The sequence below is a fragment of the Acipenser ruthenus genome, chromosome 1 (genome assembly GCF_902713425.1).
Source record: "Acipenser ruthenus chromosome 1, fAciRut3.2 maternal haplotype, whole genome shotgun sequence".
In the NCBI taxonomy this organism is placed as follows: domain Eukaryota; kingdom Metazoa; phylum Chordata; class Actinopteri; order Acipenseriformes; family Acipenseridae; genus Acipenser; species Acipenser ruthenus.
Window position 1 is genome coordinate 119851635 of NC_081189.1, and position 16756 is coordinate 119868390.

General features: G+C 44.9%; 1 protein-coding gene across 1 annotated transcript in view; it reads left to right on the top strand.

The window, feature by feature from the left end:
- The window catches only part of LOC117420572 (dual specificity testis-specific protein kinase 2-like), a gene marked incomplete in the record, with an annotated part of 56940 nt that overhangs the window by 31986 nt on the left and 8198 nt on the right, over window positions 1-16756 (top strand). Inside the window, 3 exon segments of the mRNA XM_059024016.1 lie at window positions 3586-3707; window positions 5034-5082; window positions 6931-6957. Of these exon segments, the coding sequence (XP_058879999.1) occupies window positions 3586-3707; window positions 5034-5082; window positions 6931-6957 (198 nt within the window).

Consider the following 16756-nt stretch of genomic DNA (forward strand, 5'->3'; position numbering starts at 1 on the left):
ATCTTGATTAAAGAGGTGTGGCACTGCCAGGGTGTGGGGACGTCATGGTGTTTTAGACCTGGAGTTCTCCGCTCTATGTAACATGGAGTGTAGGTTAGGTTAAAGGCTTGTCTTTGTTGCTATCAGAGTTTCTGTTGGGTTGTGAATTACTGGTACAATGGAAATGCACGCTGGAGTAACGTGCGGCTCTGTAGACCGTCTCTTCACACTATGGAGCAGTCAGCCTTGTTCTCTTAGAAAGTCCACTTTCTTCATGATCAGTCACATCAGTTGGGTGCAAACAGGACAGTGATCCTCTGCTCTGTGTAGAGAAGGCTGTTACTCAACACATGCAAAAGGTAGCCAATTATTTTTAGGCTCAGCTCACCGCTACCACACCCTTCCTCTCTCAAAAATACAGAGCCAAGTTTGCACATTTTGCCACTTGTTTTAGAAATGAGCGAGTTTTCAAAACTTGATCAAAGTATTGATGTAGTAATTTTATTTCGAAGGGAAGGAACAATGTGTTTAACAGGGGTTGCTCAAACTCCTGACTACTGAATCATCAATTAAATAATATAGTTAATTGCTGTAGTCTGGAAATGTGGGACTGGGTGCAGGATCTGTTAGATCTATTAAAGCTACTGTCACAGTACCCACAATCCACAGTGCGAGGTGGGGTCCAGTCCATGTGTCAGTGTTGGCATTAGCAGCCCCCCCTTCCTGTAGCTGTGTGGTCTTGGCTCTCCTTTGCTGTTCCACTCAACTAATAGGACAGCCTGTCGGAGCACAACCTCCCAGTCTGCTCTGGAATCACAAAATGGATGACTGGGCTGTACTATGCTGGTTAAATGATTTATGTACTTCATTATTACAGCCTTAGTATTTTGTATTCTTCATGAGAGAGAGAGAGAGAGAGAGAGAGAGAGGTCAGACTGCCCTTCAGCTCAATGGAACAATGCCCAATGCTGAAGGAGAGGAAGGGGAAGTCAAAATATTTATACAAAAAAGGCAAAAAACACAAAGGGATTTCTGAGCTTGGCATGCCCAGTTCATCTGGAGCCTCTGTTCCTGTCCGGTCCTGTCTCAGAGTTTAAATATCTGCTGAGAAACAAACTCACTGAATAGGGAGTGTCACTTTATACAGCTTAAGAATGCAGAATTAAAATAATAATGAGCACAACCACTCCATTCGAGCTCTCTAGCATTGTCATTACCCTGTACCTTGATAATAACAAGCACTAGTCTAAACACTCCATTCTCAGCTCTCCAGCACTGTCATTACCTGCACCTTGATAATAATGACCACTAGTCTACACTCCATTTTCTGCTCCATCATTATCTTCATCTTCATCAGTCTAAACACTCCAGTGCTGTCATTACCCTTCATCTTCATCAGCATCATCATCAGTCTAAACACTCCAGCACTGTCATTACCCTTCATCTTCATCTTCATCATCATCTTCATCAGTCTAAACACTCCAGCGCTGTCATTACCCTTCATCTTCATCATCATCATCATCATCATCAGTCTAAACACTCCAGCGCTGTCATTACCCTTCATCTTCATCATCATCATCAGTCTAAACACCAGCGCTGTTATTACCCTTCATCTTCATCATCATCATCAGTCTAAACACTCCAGCGCTGTCATTACCCTTCATCTTCATCATCATCATCATCAGTCTAAACACTCCAGCGCTGTCATTACCTTTCATCTTCATCATCATCATCATCAGTCTAAACACCAGCGCTGTTATTAACCTTCATCTTCATCATCATCATCAGTCTAAACACCAGCGCTGTTATTACCCTTCATCTTCATCATCATCATCAGTCTAAACACTCCAGCGCTGTCATTACACTTCATCATCATCATCATCATCATCATCATCATCATCAGTCTAAACACTCCATTCTCTGCTCTCCAGCACCACCTTCTTATGGAAAGGAGTTGACACAATAGAATGCTTTAGTTTTGATTGGTTTTGGTGAGTGAAGGGTTATCGAGTGAAGCGCTGTACAGCACCGAAGGGGTGTCGGGTGAAGCGCTATACAGCACTGTTTAGAAATGAAGGACTGTGTTACTACTAACCGTAGAGGGATTTTTACCATGCTGCTAGTGCAGGGGTTGAAGATCTGCTCGAGAACGTGTCTGGCTTTTTCATGGAGGTAACTGGAACCTGTTCAAGACTTGAGTTTACAGTAAGCAGCCATGCTAGTTACCTATGTTTATAAAGCAACATAATTAATGCTGGCAAGCTGTAGTTGAGTGTCTTGATGTGAACAATGCTACACTGGCGTCTTTTGGTCTGTGTGCATCATTGTCACTGTGCTGTCATGCCAGTGTGTTGGGTGAAATAAAATAGTGTGTGTGTCTCATTCTCTCCTGTAGTGATGAGTGTGGTGCCTCCTTCTCTCCTGTATTGAGGAGTGTGGTGCAGGGAGCAAGTGTGTGTGTTTGAGGGACTGGGAGCTGGCACTGGTCCAGGCAGAAATTGGCAGAGACCCAGACCGTGCACTCACTCTCTCCATCTATATCTCTCTTATGCAGCATTTTACTTCTCTCTCTCTCTCTCTCTCTCTCCACTTCCCCCTCTCTCCCAGGGGAGACGGTGTGCAGCTAAGATATCAGATTCCCGGTCACTTCCTTTGTAAGGCTGTTAATTAGAAAGGAACGCCGTGTAACGTGTCTTCGTTCTGACACGACGGCTGTTCCAGTACTGCTAGAAGGACTTTTCTGGTCCTCCTCTATAACAGATTGTGATGAGACTAATTGTATGCCTGGGTGTTCAGGATCATTCCATCCAGATTGCAGTGTAATGCACTGACTTGAGGGAGTCTGAAACCGTTCGTATTCAGTTGGTACAGTAAGTAGTGTATAATCGAAGGTGCCAATTGCATAGCAGTTTGAGTTTTAGTAACCAGAGTTTTTAATTGGCTGCAGCATGTACATAACGAGGGCTCAAACAAATGTACAACAGGAGTCTCACCCTGGAATACCTGTACCTAGAACTATACGCTGGAATATACGGCTGTTCTTTCTTAGAAGAAAAAATGAAAAAGTGATGATTGGATGAAAATATAGGATAGTCGTATCAAATAGAAAATATATTCCCAGGTCATAAGTAAAAGGTTGGCTAATGTCACACGGCAGGTAGCATTCCACTAAACTCTGTGTAGTTGGTATGCATGTGCGCTCTCGTCTTTAGACAGGACGGTGTGCTCTGATCGTTCAGCCTGAGCATTTGTTTTGAAAGGTAGCCATGGGTTGCATGGTCAGTTTGAAATGGTGCTTGAGTGTTGGGTTGCATGGTCAGTTTGAAATGGTGCTTGAGTGTTGGGTTGCATGGTGTATAGATGAAGTGGTGCTAGAGTGTTGGGTTGCATGGTCAGTTTGAAATGGTGCTTGAGTGTTGGGTTGCATGGTGTATTGATGAAGTGGTGTTTGAGTGTTGGGTTGCATGGTGTATTGATGAAGTGGTGTTTGAGTGTTGGGTTGCATGGTCAGTTTGATGAAGTGGTATTAGGTTGAATGGTCGTCTCCGTCCCCCAGCGCTCTCCTTGTGTATTCATGATGTGTGTGTTCTCTACCCCCCTGTGCAGGTGAGACACAGGATTTCGGGGCAGGTGATGGTCCTGAAGATGAACAAGCTGATGAGTAACCGTGCCAACATGCTGCGTGAGGTGCAGCTCATGAACCGACTTTCCCACCCCAACATCCTGCGGTGAGTGTGTGTGTGAGAGAGAGAGAGAGAGAGAGAGTGTGTAGGGATTCAAGGAAATGCATGCACATGGATTAGGGAGTGGTTAACAGGTAGAAAACAGAAAGCACTGATTAGAGGAGAAACCTCAAAATGGAGCAGGTAACCAGTGGTGTACCACAGGGATCAGTATTAGGTCCTCTGCTATTCCTAATCTACATTAATGATTTAGATTCTGGTATAGTAAGCAAACTCGTTAAATTTGCAGACGACACAAAAATAGGAGGAGTGGCAGACACTGTTGCAGCAGCAAAGGTCATTCAAAATGATCTAGACAGCATTCAGAACTGGGCAGACACATGGCAAATTACATTTAACAGAGAAAAGTGTAAAGTATTGCATGCAGGCAATAAAAATGTGCATTATAAATATCATATGGGAGATAGGGAAATTGAAGAAGGGAACTATGAAAAGACCTAGGAGTTTATGTTGACTCAGAAATGTCTTCATCTAGACAATGTGGGGAAGCTATAAAAAAGGCTAACAAGATGCTCGGATATATTGTGAGAAGTGTTGAATTTAAATCAAAGGAAGTAATGTTAAAACTCTACAATGCATTAGTAAGACCTCACCTAGAATATTGTGTTCAGTTCTGGTCACCTCGTTACAAAAAGGATATTGCTGCTCTAGAAAGAGTGCAAAGAAGAGCAACCAGAATTCCCAGGTTTAAAAGGCATGCCATATGCAGACAGGCTAAAAGAATTGAATCTATTCAGTCTTGAACAAAGAAGACTACGCGGCGATCTGATTCAAACATTCAAAATCCTAAAAGGTCTAGACAATGTCAACCCGGGGGACTTCTTTGACTTGAAAAAAGAAAAAAGGACCAGGGGTCATAAATGGAGATTAGATAAAGGGGCATTCAGAACAGAAAATAAGAGACACTTTTTTACACAGAGAATTGTGAGGGTCTGGAACCAACTCCCCAGTAATGTTGTTGAAGCTGACACCCTGGAATCCTTCAAGAAGCTGCTTGATGAGATTCTGGGATCAATAAGCTACTAACAACCAAACGAGCAAGATGGACTGAATGGCCTCCTCTCGTTTGTAAACTTTCTTATGTTCTTATGTGTGTGTGTGTGAGAGAGAGAGAGTGTGTGTGTGTGTGTGTCTCGCTCACTCTCTCTCTCTCTCGCTGTCTCACATTCCTCAAATGTATTGGCTGCCTGAAGTGTAATAGTAACTTCAGCCTTAATGGAAGTATTGTTTGTTAAGAAAGTACTCCAAGTGCATTATAAATTCTCTCTCTCTCTCTCTCTCTCTCTCTCTCTCTCTCTCTCTCTCTCTCAGGTTCCTAGGAGTCTGTGTTCATGAGGGGCAGCTCCATGCACTTACTGAGGTATTATTTATTTGATTTATTTAATCAGAGAATACTCATTAATTTTTTAAAACAAGCATACAGTATCCATGTGAAACTATTTAACCATAATCACCTGACAGGCAGGTATCAAAGGGGGAGGAAGCCAAAACTAAAACTAATAAACAATCAAATAAAATAATGATACACTGCTTTAGAATACCATACACAACTAAACAAAAGCACTTTAAAAGAAATAAAAGTTGAAAATCTGTAACTCCAGTTTATAAGCCTAATCCTAACTGAGGGTTGCAAATTATACTGTAAAGCTGAGGGAATACAAAGCCACTTTGTGACTTGAACTTGGTTTCAGGAGACAAGGTTTCAGGCCACTGCATGGCACACCAGCGGAGATATGGGATTTGATAAAAAAAGTTGCCTCAAACTAGGTCTCCAGGAACCAGGTTTCAAACCACTGTTCCTGAAAAGTGGCTCTAGTGTTCCCTCAGTTTAAGGGATCCTCGATTTGACTCGCCTGTAAAGGCACGGACCCACTGACCCTCAAAGTGCCGGAGCTGCACAAACCCACACGGACCCACTGACCCTCAAAGTGCCGGAGCTGCATGGAGGGGACCTCCTCTATAGGAGGCTGTGTGGTCCAGTGGTTAAAGAAAAAGGGATTGTAACCAGGAGGTCCCTGGTTCAAATCCCAGCTCAGCCACTGACTCATTGTGTGACCCTGAGTCACTTAAACCTCCTTGTGCTCCGTCTTTCGGGTGAGACGTAATTGTAAGTGACTCTGCAGCTGATGCATAGTTCACACACCCTAGTCTCTGTAAGTCGCCTTGGATAAAGGCGTCTGCTAAATAAACTAATAATAACCCAACTGGGTTTGATTTAAGAACATAAGAAGGGTTACAAACAAGAGGAGGCCATTCGGCCTATCTTGCTCGTTTTGGTTTTAGTAGCTTATTGATCCCAGAATCTCATCAAGCAGCTTCTTGAAGGATAATTCTGGTCGCTCTTCTTTGAACTCTTTCTAGAGCAGCAATATCCTTTTTGTAATAAGGTGAGGTCTTAATAATGCATTGTAAAAGTTTTAACATTTCTTCCCTTGATTTCAATTCAACACTTCTCACAATATATCCGAGCATCTTGTTGGCCTTTTTTATATCTTCCCCACATTGTCTAGATGAAGACATTTCTTATCAACATAAACTCCTAGGTCTTTTTCGTAGTTCCCTTCTTCAATTTCACTATCTCCCATATGATATTTATAATGCACATTTTTATTGCCTGCATGCAGTACTTTCCACTTTTCTCTATTAAATTTCATTTACCATGTGTCTGCCCAGTTCTGAATGCTGTCTAGATCATTTTGGATCTTATTATAGTTTCCATAAGCTTACATATAATAGAAGTCAGGCTTATTGGTCTGTAGTTGCCTGGTTCGGTTTTGTCTCCCTTTTTGTGCATCGGTATTATGTTTGCAATTTTCCAGTCTGTCGGTACAACCCCTGTGTCAAGAGACTGTTGCATGATCTTGGTTAGCGGTTTGTAAATAACTTCTTTCATTTCTTTGAGTACTATTGGGAGGATCTCATCCGGCCCAGGGGATTTGTTTATTTTAAGAGCTCCTAGTCCCTTTAACACTTCTGCCTCTGTTATGCTAAAGTTATTTAAAACTGGATAGGAACAGGTCGACATGTGGGGCATGTTGTCCGTATCCTCCTTTGTAAAATCATTTAATATATTTGCTATTGTTTTCTCTTGGTCTATGATGTTGTTATTTGTATCTCTTAGACATTTTACATTTCGCCAAGATGCAATACGGGGTGGAACCAAGCAAGACGTAGCCTTGCTGTAATGTATGTGTGTGTTTCTCTCCAGTACATCAATGGAGGGAACCTGGAGCAGCTGCTGGACAGCGACGTCTCCCTGTGCTGGTCTGTCCGGATGAGGCTCTCGCTGGACATCGCCAAGGGCCTGCGGTACCTGCACTCCAAAGGGATCTTCCACCGAGACCTCACGTCCAAGGTAGGATTCTGGAGATGGGATCTTCCCTCTGCGTAGTATAAGCATAGCAAAGTATAATAAAGCATAGGGAGTCATTGTAAAGAATAGCGAGGTACGGTAAAGCAGAACTGCAAATTTACACTGGTGAATTTGTATACAGAAATGCACAATACATCAAATGTAGTAAAATCTTAGACAAGCATGGTGACCCTTATAAAAGTTTTCCATAGTAAAAGCACTATACAACACAGTGAAAGAATGATAAAGCATTGGAAAAAAATAAGGTACAGTAAAGCATATTAATATGTGGCAAACCAGGGTGAACTATGGGAAATGCGTAGTATAACCAAGGGAAAACTGAAAAATGGCTATGCAAAAATATATTTAAAGCCTTCCAGTTCTCCCTGTATAAATCATTCTACCATTCCAGCAGTGGCCTCTGTTCAATCTCCCTCCCTCTGCCTCTGTATCCCTCTCTGTTCTCTCTCTCCCTCCCTCTGTATCCCTCTCTGCTCTGTTCTCTCTCTCCCTCCCTCTATATCCCTCTCTGCTCTGTTCTCTCTCTCTCCCTCTGCCTCTGTATCCCTCTCTGTTCTCTCTCCCTCCCTCTGTATCTCTCTCTGCTCTGTTCTCTCTCCCTCCCTCTGTATCCCTTTCTGCTCTGTTCTCTCTCCCTCCCTCTGTATCCCTCTCTGCTCTGTTCTCTCTCCCTCCCTCTGTATCCCTCTCTGCTCTGTTCTCTCTCCCTCCCTCTGTATCCCTCTCTGCTCTGTTCTCTCTCCCTCCCTCTGTATCCCTCTCTGCTCTGTTCTCTCTCCCTCCCTCTGTATCCCTCTCTGCTCTGTTCTCTCTCTCCCTCTGCCTCTGTATCCCTCTCTGCTCTGTTCTCTCTCTCCCTCTGCCTCTGTATCTCTCTCTGCTCTGTTCTCAATTCAATTCAATTCAATTCAATGGTGCTTTATTGGCATGACTTACAATAGCAGGTGTTGCCAAAGCAATTATACAATACAGACATGTATATATACAATGCATCATGAATACATATATATAAACAAACTGATTTATAAAGTACAGTAAAAAAAAAAAAAAAAAAAAAAACAAAAAAAACACATATCACTACTAACAATAAACATGTATCAGGACAATAAGCATTTACCTAATACATACATGCCTACATACACAACAACATACATACTGTATATACATAAGTGTGTGTGTGTCTCTGTGCAGAGCTCTCATTGTGTGTCCCTCAATCTGTGACATGCAGACACATACTGGGCTGCTAGTTGGGCTGTGCTTCTCTCCTCTCCCAGGAGGATTGGGACTTTTTCAGGGTTGGTCATGTTTGGGAAGTTTGGGAGGGAATTTGCAAATTTTTTAAAATAAGTTTGTCTATTTTCCGAGTATTTCTTACATTGAAGAAGGAAGTGCATCTCTGTCTCAACCTCTCCTGTCTCACAGTGACCACAGAGCCTTTCTTCTTTAGGAAGCCAGGTCTGCCGGTGACGGCCTTTTTCAATGGCCAGGCTGTGGTCACTGAGCCTGTACTTGGTCAGGATCTGCCTCTGCTTTGTATCTCTGACAGTAGAGAGATACTCTGCCAGAGTGTAATCTCTTTTTAGGGCCCGATAACAATCCAGTTTATTTTGAGATTTTGTTTCTGTGTCCCAATGTTTCAGATAGCAGTTTTTGGTTAGTTTTATAATTTGGTTGACTCTGATTGGGGGCTGGTAAGCAGTGCTGCCCTGAAGCTGGTTTGTTTTAGTATTATTAGTTGGGTTCAGTGCAGTGAGCTTCAGGGCCAGCTGGCTTAGAGGACTCTTTTCAGGGCTGAGCTCTTGGGTTTGCATGGCCTCATACTGGAGGGAGTCTGATTCACTTTTCTTTAGGTGCATCCAAAACTTTAGTGCTCTTTTCTTTATATTTATGAGTGTTGGGTAACGGCCTAATTCTGCCCTGCATGCATGATTTGGTGTTTTTCTTTGCACCTGTAGGATGTTTTTGTAGAGTTCAGCATGCAGGGTTTCGATTGGGTGTTTGTCCCATTTAGTGTAGTCTTGTTGACTGAGTGGACCCCATACCTCACTTCCATACAGCGCAATGGGCTGGATGACACTGTCAATTAATTTTAGCCATATTTTGATAGGAATATTGATTTTATAGAATCTTCTTCTGATGGCATAGAAAGCTCTTCTGGCTTTTTCCTTTAGTGCATTCACTGCTAGGTTAAAGCTCCCTGACGCACTGATAGTCAGGCCCAGGTACGTGTAGTCTGAGGTGTGTTCTAGTGTAGTGTTGTTTAGGGTGAAATGGTATCTGTTTCCCTGAGTTCTGGCCTTTTTTTGAAAAATCATTATTTTGGTCTTTTTAAAGTTTACTGCCAGGGCCCAGGTCTGACAGTACTGCTCCAGCAGTGCCAGGCTCCGCTGCAGCCCCTGCTCTGTGGGCGACAGCAGGACCAGGTCATCTGCATAGAGCAGGAACTTGACTTCGGTGTTGTGTAGAGTAAGGCCGGGGTCTGCAGACTGCTCCAACATCGTAGCCAACTCGTTAATATAAATATTGAACAGTGTTGGACTCAGACTGCAGCCCTGCCTCACCCCCCGCCCCTGAGTGAAGAAATCAGTTCTTTTGTTGCCAATTTTGACTGCACATTTGTTTTCTGTGTACATTGATTTTATTATATCATAGATTTTACCCCCTACACCACTTTGAAGAATTCTGTAATATAAACCTTCATGCCAAATAGAATCAAATGCTTTTTTAAAGTCAATGAAGCAGGCGAAAATGTTGCCTTTATTTTTTTGGTGTACGTGTTTGTTTATTAGGGTGTGTAGGGTGTAAATATGATCTGTTGTGCGGTGATTTGGTAGGAATCCAATTTGACTCTTACTCAGGACATTGTGTTCGGTAAGGAAGGCCAGTATCCAGGCGTTGATGATACTGCAGAACACCTTCCCCAGATTACTGCTCACACAGATGCCCCGGTAGTTGTTGGGGTCGAATTTGTCTCCACTCTTGTGAATTGGGGATATAAGCCCTTGGTTCCAGATGTCAGGGAAGTAACCAGTACTTAGTACCATGTTGAACAATTTAAGCATTGCCTCCTGTAATTTAGGGCTGCTGTGTTTGAGCATCTCAGTGCTGATGCTGTCAGGGCCACAGGCTTTCCTGGTTTTCAGTGCCTGCAGCTTCTTAGTTAATTCCTGTAGGGTGATTGGAACATCAATTGTGTTTTGGTTATCTTTAATTGATTGTTCAAGTAATTTCAGTTTTTCTCTAGTTTCATTTTGTTTATCTGTTAGATCTTTTTGTTGAATATCTTTATAAAGGTTTTCAAAATAATTTTTCCAAACTGTTCCATTTTGTATCGTCAATTCTTGTTGTTTTGTTGGGTTTAAATTGTTCCACATTTCCCAGAACTGATTTTGGTCAACAGATTTTTCAATGTCTGTGAGGGTTTTGTTTGTGTGTTTTTGTTTTTTCTGTTTGAGGGTGTGTTTGTAGTGTTTTAGAGTCTCACAGTACCTCAGACGTAAGTCTGTGTCTTGTGGTTGATGGTGTTTTTGATTAGATAATTTTCTTAGATTTGTTCGTATTGATTTACATTCATCATCAAACCATGACTGTGTGTGTTTTTGTTTCCGATTGATCTTCTTTTTGGTCTTTTTAATATTTGCCATTATGGCTGCTTTTTCAAATATCTGATTGAGGTCATTAACAGACAGATTTAGTCCTGTCATATTAGGTTGGTACAGAGTGTTGAGGAAAGTGTTAATGGTGTTAGTTATTTCAGTGGAACTGATTGCTTTGATATATTCCTCAGTGCTGTTTGGAGCCCATCTGTATGGTTGATTCAGATTGTACAGCTTACTGGGCTGTGTTTGTGTGTTGCTTGCCTGACTTCCTCTTTTCAGGAACACAGTGATTTGATTGTGGTCCGATAGAGGGGTTTGTTGCCTGACAGTGAATGCACTTAGAAAGGAGGGGTCCATGTCAGTGATGGCATAGTCGACTACACTAGTCCCAAGAGCTGAGCAATACGTGAACCTCCCTAAAGAGTCCCCTCTGATCCTGCCATTAACGATGTACAGACCTAGGGCTTGACAGAGATGCACTAATTCTCTCCCATTTTTGTTCACGGCACGGTCAGGGTTGTTTCTCTGGATTGTGGTGGGTGTGAGGTACAGAGGGGTCTGTCCAAATACATGGCTGTTTCCCTGGGTGTTAATACAGTCAGGCTCTGAGCCTGTCCTGGCATTGAAATCCCCACAGAGCAGCACATTCCCCTGGGCCTGGAAATGGCCGATCTCTGTGTGGAGGGTGTTAAAATACTCTTCGTTGTAATAGGGGGATTCAGAAGGGGGGGTGTATGCTGCACACAGGTATATGTCATTTTGACATTGGGCTATTCCCTTGTTAATTTTGAGCCATGTGTGTGTTTGGCCCTGTTTGACTGGGCTGATGTAGCTGGCCAGCTCCTCTCTGTACCACACTATAATCCCCCCTGAGTCCCTGCCGCGCCGGACTGTGCTCAGTTTAATAGAGGGCACTATCGCCTCCCTGTAGCCTGAGGGGCAGTGTGTGAGCGCGTCTGCACGGCACCATGTCTCCAACAGAACTATCACATCGACATCTTTTGTATTTTTAATAAATTCAGGATCTGTGCTCTTCAGCCCAAAAGCAGAGGAATACAGGCCCTGAATGTTCCAACAGCTAACAGTAAATGAACTCATGTAATCCAACCAATATTATTCTTAATGAAATAAAATGTCTAACAATAACACAACCTTTTATCATTTTAAGTTCCCTTTAAACAGTAAAGTACAAGTATAGTAATTATTTTAGTAGTATTAATAATTATTTATTTATTTATACTTTATTTATTTATTTGTAGTTATTTACATGTAGAATATTTTTTTTTTTTTTTTTTTTTTTTTTTTTTTTTCCCTACCCGAGTGTTGCAGGTCTCAGTTCAGCAGCCTGGAGCAGAGGATGCTGAGGAGCTGTTTGATCTCTCCCAGTTCGGTGGGGGCTGGGGGGGTGGGCCGGGACAGAGTTGCAGCATAGCTGAGTTGCTGCTGGTGGTCGCTGAGCCTGGCGGTAGTGGGACGAGTGGGGGGCCGGATGGCGGGCGGCTGTACGGTGCTGCGGGGGCGGGATGTGTGCGCTGCAGTGCGGGGGGGCTGCATGCTACGCTGGCCTCTGCTGGCACTGCTGCGAGGGGGGCTGGCTGGGCTACGGCCCATGGCTGCATCCTTCAGGGTCTTGGCAAAGACTTTGACCCCCTCCTGGTTGAGGTGCACCTTGTCGTAGAGGTGCCAGGGCCCCACTGTGGGGTGGTGTGCCAGGTGCACGTTAGGCAGCGCAGCGCAGCCTCTGGTGATCTCTGCGTTCACAGCGTTGATGGTGTGTGGGTGGGTGTCGGCTCGGGGCAGCAGCGTGGAGATGACCACTCTGGAGTCGGGGAACTCCTGCGTGGCTCTCTCAGCCACCCTTCTCACGGCCTTGGCAGTGTCGTGGCGCAGGGAGCCCAGGTCGTTGGTGCCGGTGTGGATGACGATGCAGCTCGGGCTCCCCAGTGTGTCCCGGTTCAGCAGCTGCAGGGCTCGCTCCGTGTTTGTGCAGCGGATGTTGTTGACACGCCGGCTGGGAAACAGTCTCCTCATGTCCAGGTATTTCCCGTTGCTGTCAATGAGGAGGACCACTTCTGCGTTTGTCTTCTTTTTGGCCAGCATGCTGTGGGTGTGGGTGGGGATGGGGGTGGGAGCGGGGTGGGGGGGGGAGCGGGGTGGGAGGGGGAGCGGGGGGGAAGCGGGGGTGGGGATGGGAGCGGGGTGGGAGGGAGACCGGGGGGGGAGCGGGGGTGGGGATGGGACCGGTGTGGGAGTGCGGGGGGCAGCGGGGGTGGGAATAGGGGGGGAGCGGGGGGGGAGCGGGGGTGGGGATGGGACCGGTGTGGGAGTGCGGGGGGCAGCGGGGGTGGGAATAGGGGGGGAGCGGGGGGGGAGCAGGGGTGGGAGTGTAGCGGGGGTGGTAGCACGGGGAGCAGGGTTGGGGGGGGCTGTGTATCTGTGGAGCTGCTCCCTCAATCCCTGCAGCTCCTTGTTGGTGGTTTTCTCTCTGCGCTGCATCTCCTCCTTGACGCTGGTCAGCTGGGTCCTTAGGTTCGCATTCTCCTGCTGCAGGTCCTTCATCTCGCTGGTCAGCTCGGTGATGGCCACCCTGTTCTCTCTCTTGAGCTGGCTCACCTCATCTCTGAGCTGCTGGGTGATGCTGGTTTCCTTGAGCCTGGCCAGTGTAAGTTCTCTGAACTCCACAAACTCCAGCTCCAGCAGGGCCAGGCACTCCCGCATGTGCTGGGTGTCGCTGGGGGTCGTGGGGGTGGGCAGGTTGGTGTCGGGTGTTGTGCTGTCTGAGGTAGGATCTTCAGGGTCTTCAGGGTCGGTGTTCTCGGGGTCGTTGGCTGTAGTGTTTGTTTTTTCAATCTCTGCTGCCTCTTTTAGTTGTTTATATTTTTTTTCAAAGGAGGTCAGGCTAGCCTCACTGCCCTGGATCAACACAGTTCCGCTGTGGTAGACATTAATACTCAGGACTGTGCTGTCCGGGTCAGAGTCTTCTCTTAAGAGGATCTGTCTACCTTGGCAGATCCCTCTTTTTGTGACGTTGCTGTACGTCTTACACACAGCAGTGTGCCAGGCATTGAGGTGTTGAGTGTAGAAGATGAGGTTGCTTCTCATCTTGTTGTCTCCTGTCCCAGAATAGTCTGTGTACAGACACTCCGGGTTCTCTCTCAGCACGCTCAGTTTATGATGCTTCCTGGCCTGTGCGCTGCGCAGTTCAGCCGGGCACTGGAACTCCCTGCTCTCTGCACTCTGACTCGTCTCCATGGCAACCGGGAGAATCTGCTACACTTTGTTGCAATTTCCAACTGTCACTGCCAACGGCTGCTTTTTTGAAAGTAAACTGAACTTTTTTATTTTATTTTTTTTTTAAAAGCAAACTACTGCTGAACTTTTAATTTTTGTATTATTTTTTGTATTTATTACTATAAAATTATAAAATAAAATGATGGTAGTGTAAAACGCTTACCTCTACCTCTGTAATTTTCTTCCTTTATTTTCCTCTTTTATTTACTTCTATCTTTTCTTTCTTTCTCTTTCTTTATCCTTTTCTTTCCTTTTCTCTTAAATATTTTTCTTCTCTTCCTTTAATTCTCTCTTCTTTCCTTCCTTCCCTTTGCTCTGTGATTTTCTTCCTTCCTTTATTTTCCTCTTATTTCATTCTTCCTTTCTTTCTTTTCTTTCTCTTTCTTTTTTCCCTTTCTTTCCTTTTCTTTTAATTTTTCTTCTCTTCCTTTAATTCTCTCTTCTTTCCTTCCTTCCCTTTCCTCTGTGTTCTTTTTTCTTTTGGTCTTGATCTTCTTTTGGTGTTTTTATAATATTTAATCAAAATGTTTTTTCTTATTTTTTCATATTACGTTAAATACTACTTTAAGTACTACTATACATATGTTTATGTTATTAAATTGGCATTTTATTTCACAAAGAAACATAAATTTTTAAATTTTCAGGAGCTCATATTTTCTGTGACTGCTCACTCTAAAAGTCTCTCTCTCTCTCTCCCTCCCTCTGTATCCCTTTCTGCTCTGTTCTCTCTCTCCCTCCCTCTGTATCCCTTTCTGCTCTGTTCTCTCTCCCTCCCTCTGTATCCCTCTCTGCTCTGTTCTCTCTCCCTCCCTCTGTATCCCTCTCTGCTCTGTTCTCTCTCTCCCTCTGTATCCCTTTCTGCTCTGTTCTCTCTCTCCCTCCCTCTGTATCCCTCTCTGTTCTCTCTCTCCCTCCCTCTGTATCCCTCTCTGCTCTGTTCTCTCTCTCCCTCTGTATCCCTCTCTGCTCTGTTCTCTCTCTCCCTCCCTCTGTATCCCTTTCTGCTCTGTTCTCTCTCTCCCTCCCTCTGTATCTCTCTCTGCTCTGTTCTCTCTCTCCCTCCCTCTGTATCCCTCTCTGCTCTGTTCTCTCTCCCTCCCTCTGTATCCCTCTCTGTTCTCTCTCTCCCTCCCACTGTATCCCTTTCTGCTCTGTTCTCTCTCCCTCCCTCTGTATCTCTCTCTGCTCTGTTCTCTCTCTCCCTCCCTCTGTATCCCTCTCTGCTCTGTTCTCTCTCTCCCTCCCTCTGTATCCCTCTCTGCTCTGTTCTCTCTCTCCCTCCCTCTGTATCCCTCTCTGCTCTGTTCTCTCTCCCTCCCTCTGTATCCCTCTCTGCTCTGTTCTCTCTCCCTCCCTCTGTATCCCTTTCTGCTCTGTTCTCTCTCCCTCCCTCTGTATCCCTCTCTGCTCTGTTCTCTCTCCCTCCCTCTGTATCCCTCTCTGCTCTGTTCTCTCTCCCTCCCTCTGTATCCCTCTCTGCTCTGTTCTCTCTCTCCCTCCCTCTGTATCCCTTTCTGCTCTGTTCTCTCTCCCTCCCTCTGTATCCCTCTCTGCTCTGTTCTCTCTCTCCCTCCCTCTGTATCCCTCTCTGTTCTCTCTCTCCCTCTTCCTCTGTGTTGGAAAACATGGATTGAGAATTGATTAGCAGTTTGCTATGCATGTGGACTGGCAGAGCTATACTGGTGTTCTTTTCTGAAAAGAAACTAATATTGCAGATAGCAGACTGTTTGGTTCAAATTGCATGTACTGCTAACAATTGATAAGAGACCTTGTTTCTACAAGCTTCTTGTCCAACATTGACTGCAAGCTAACAAGATTAACAGTGCTATGGACCAGGAGGGGCTAGGCTCTAAGACTTTTAGGAATACAAAGCATAAAGGGGCTAAAAGGCTCCCAGGGACTGCCGTTGGACCCAGAGGTTCACAGGGAGAGTAAGAGATAATACCACTAGGACTTAAAGGGTCTAAGGCAGAACGGAGAGAAGATGACAAAAACCAGATGTATGGACCTTTTTGGGGCACCAGGGGTTTGAGGAATGCACTGAGTTCAGAGGTCGTCACACTGGACTACACACACACACACACACTCACACAAAATTAAATGTATGGTAACAGGATAATGAGTTGTACCTTTTCTATTGGTTAAGTGTCAGAGAAAGAGGAGGAGAGAGACACCTATGCAGAAGGGTATTTAATGTCATGCAACAATTGTAAGAACGAGTATTCTGTGTCCTGTACCTGGGACCAGACTCCCTGCATATTTCAATAAACCTAACAACTGACTGAAGAAAAGGACTCTGTGCAGTTTCTTGAATCTACTTACTCACCATCCTCTTTTTTAAGTTACATCACTCTGTATCCCTCTCTGCTCTGTTCTCTCTCTCCCTCTGCCTCTGTATCCCTCTCTGCTCTGTTCTCTCTCCCTCCCTCTGTATCCCTCTCTGCTCTGTTCTCTCTCCCTTCCTCTGTATCCCTCTCTGCTCTGTTCTCTCTCCCTCCCTCTGTATCCCTCTCTGCTCTGTTCTCTCTCTCCCTCCCTCTGTATCCCTCTCTGCTCTGTTCTCTCTCCCTCCCTCTGTATCCCTTTCTGCTCTGTTCTCTCTCTCTCCCTCCCTCTGTATCCCTCTCTGCTCTGTTCTCTCTCCCTCCCTCTGTATCCCTCTCTGCTCTGTTCTCTCTCTCCCTCTGCCTCTGTATCCCTCTCTGCTCTGTTCTCTCTCTCCCTCCCTCTGTATCCCTCTCTGTTCTCTCTCCCTCCCTCTGTATCCCTTT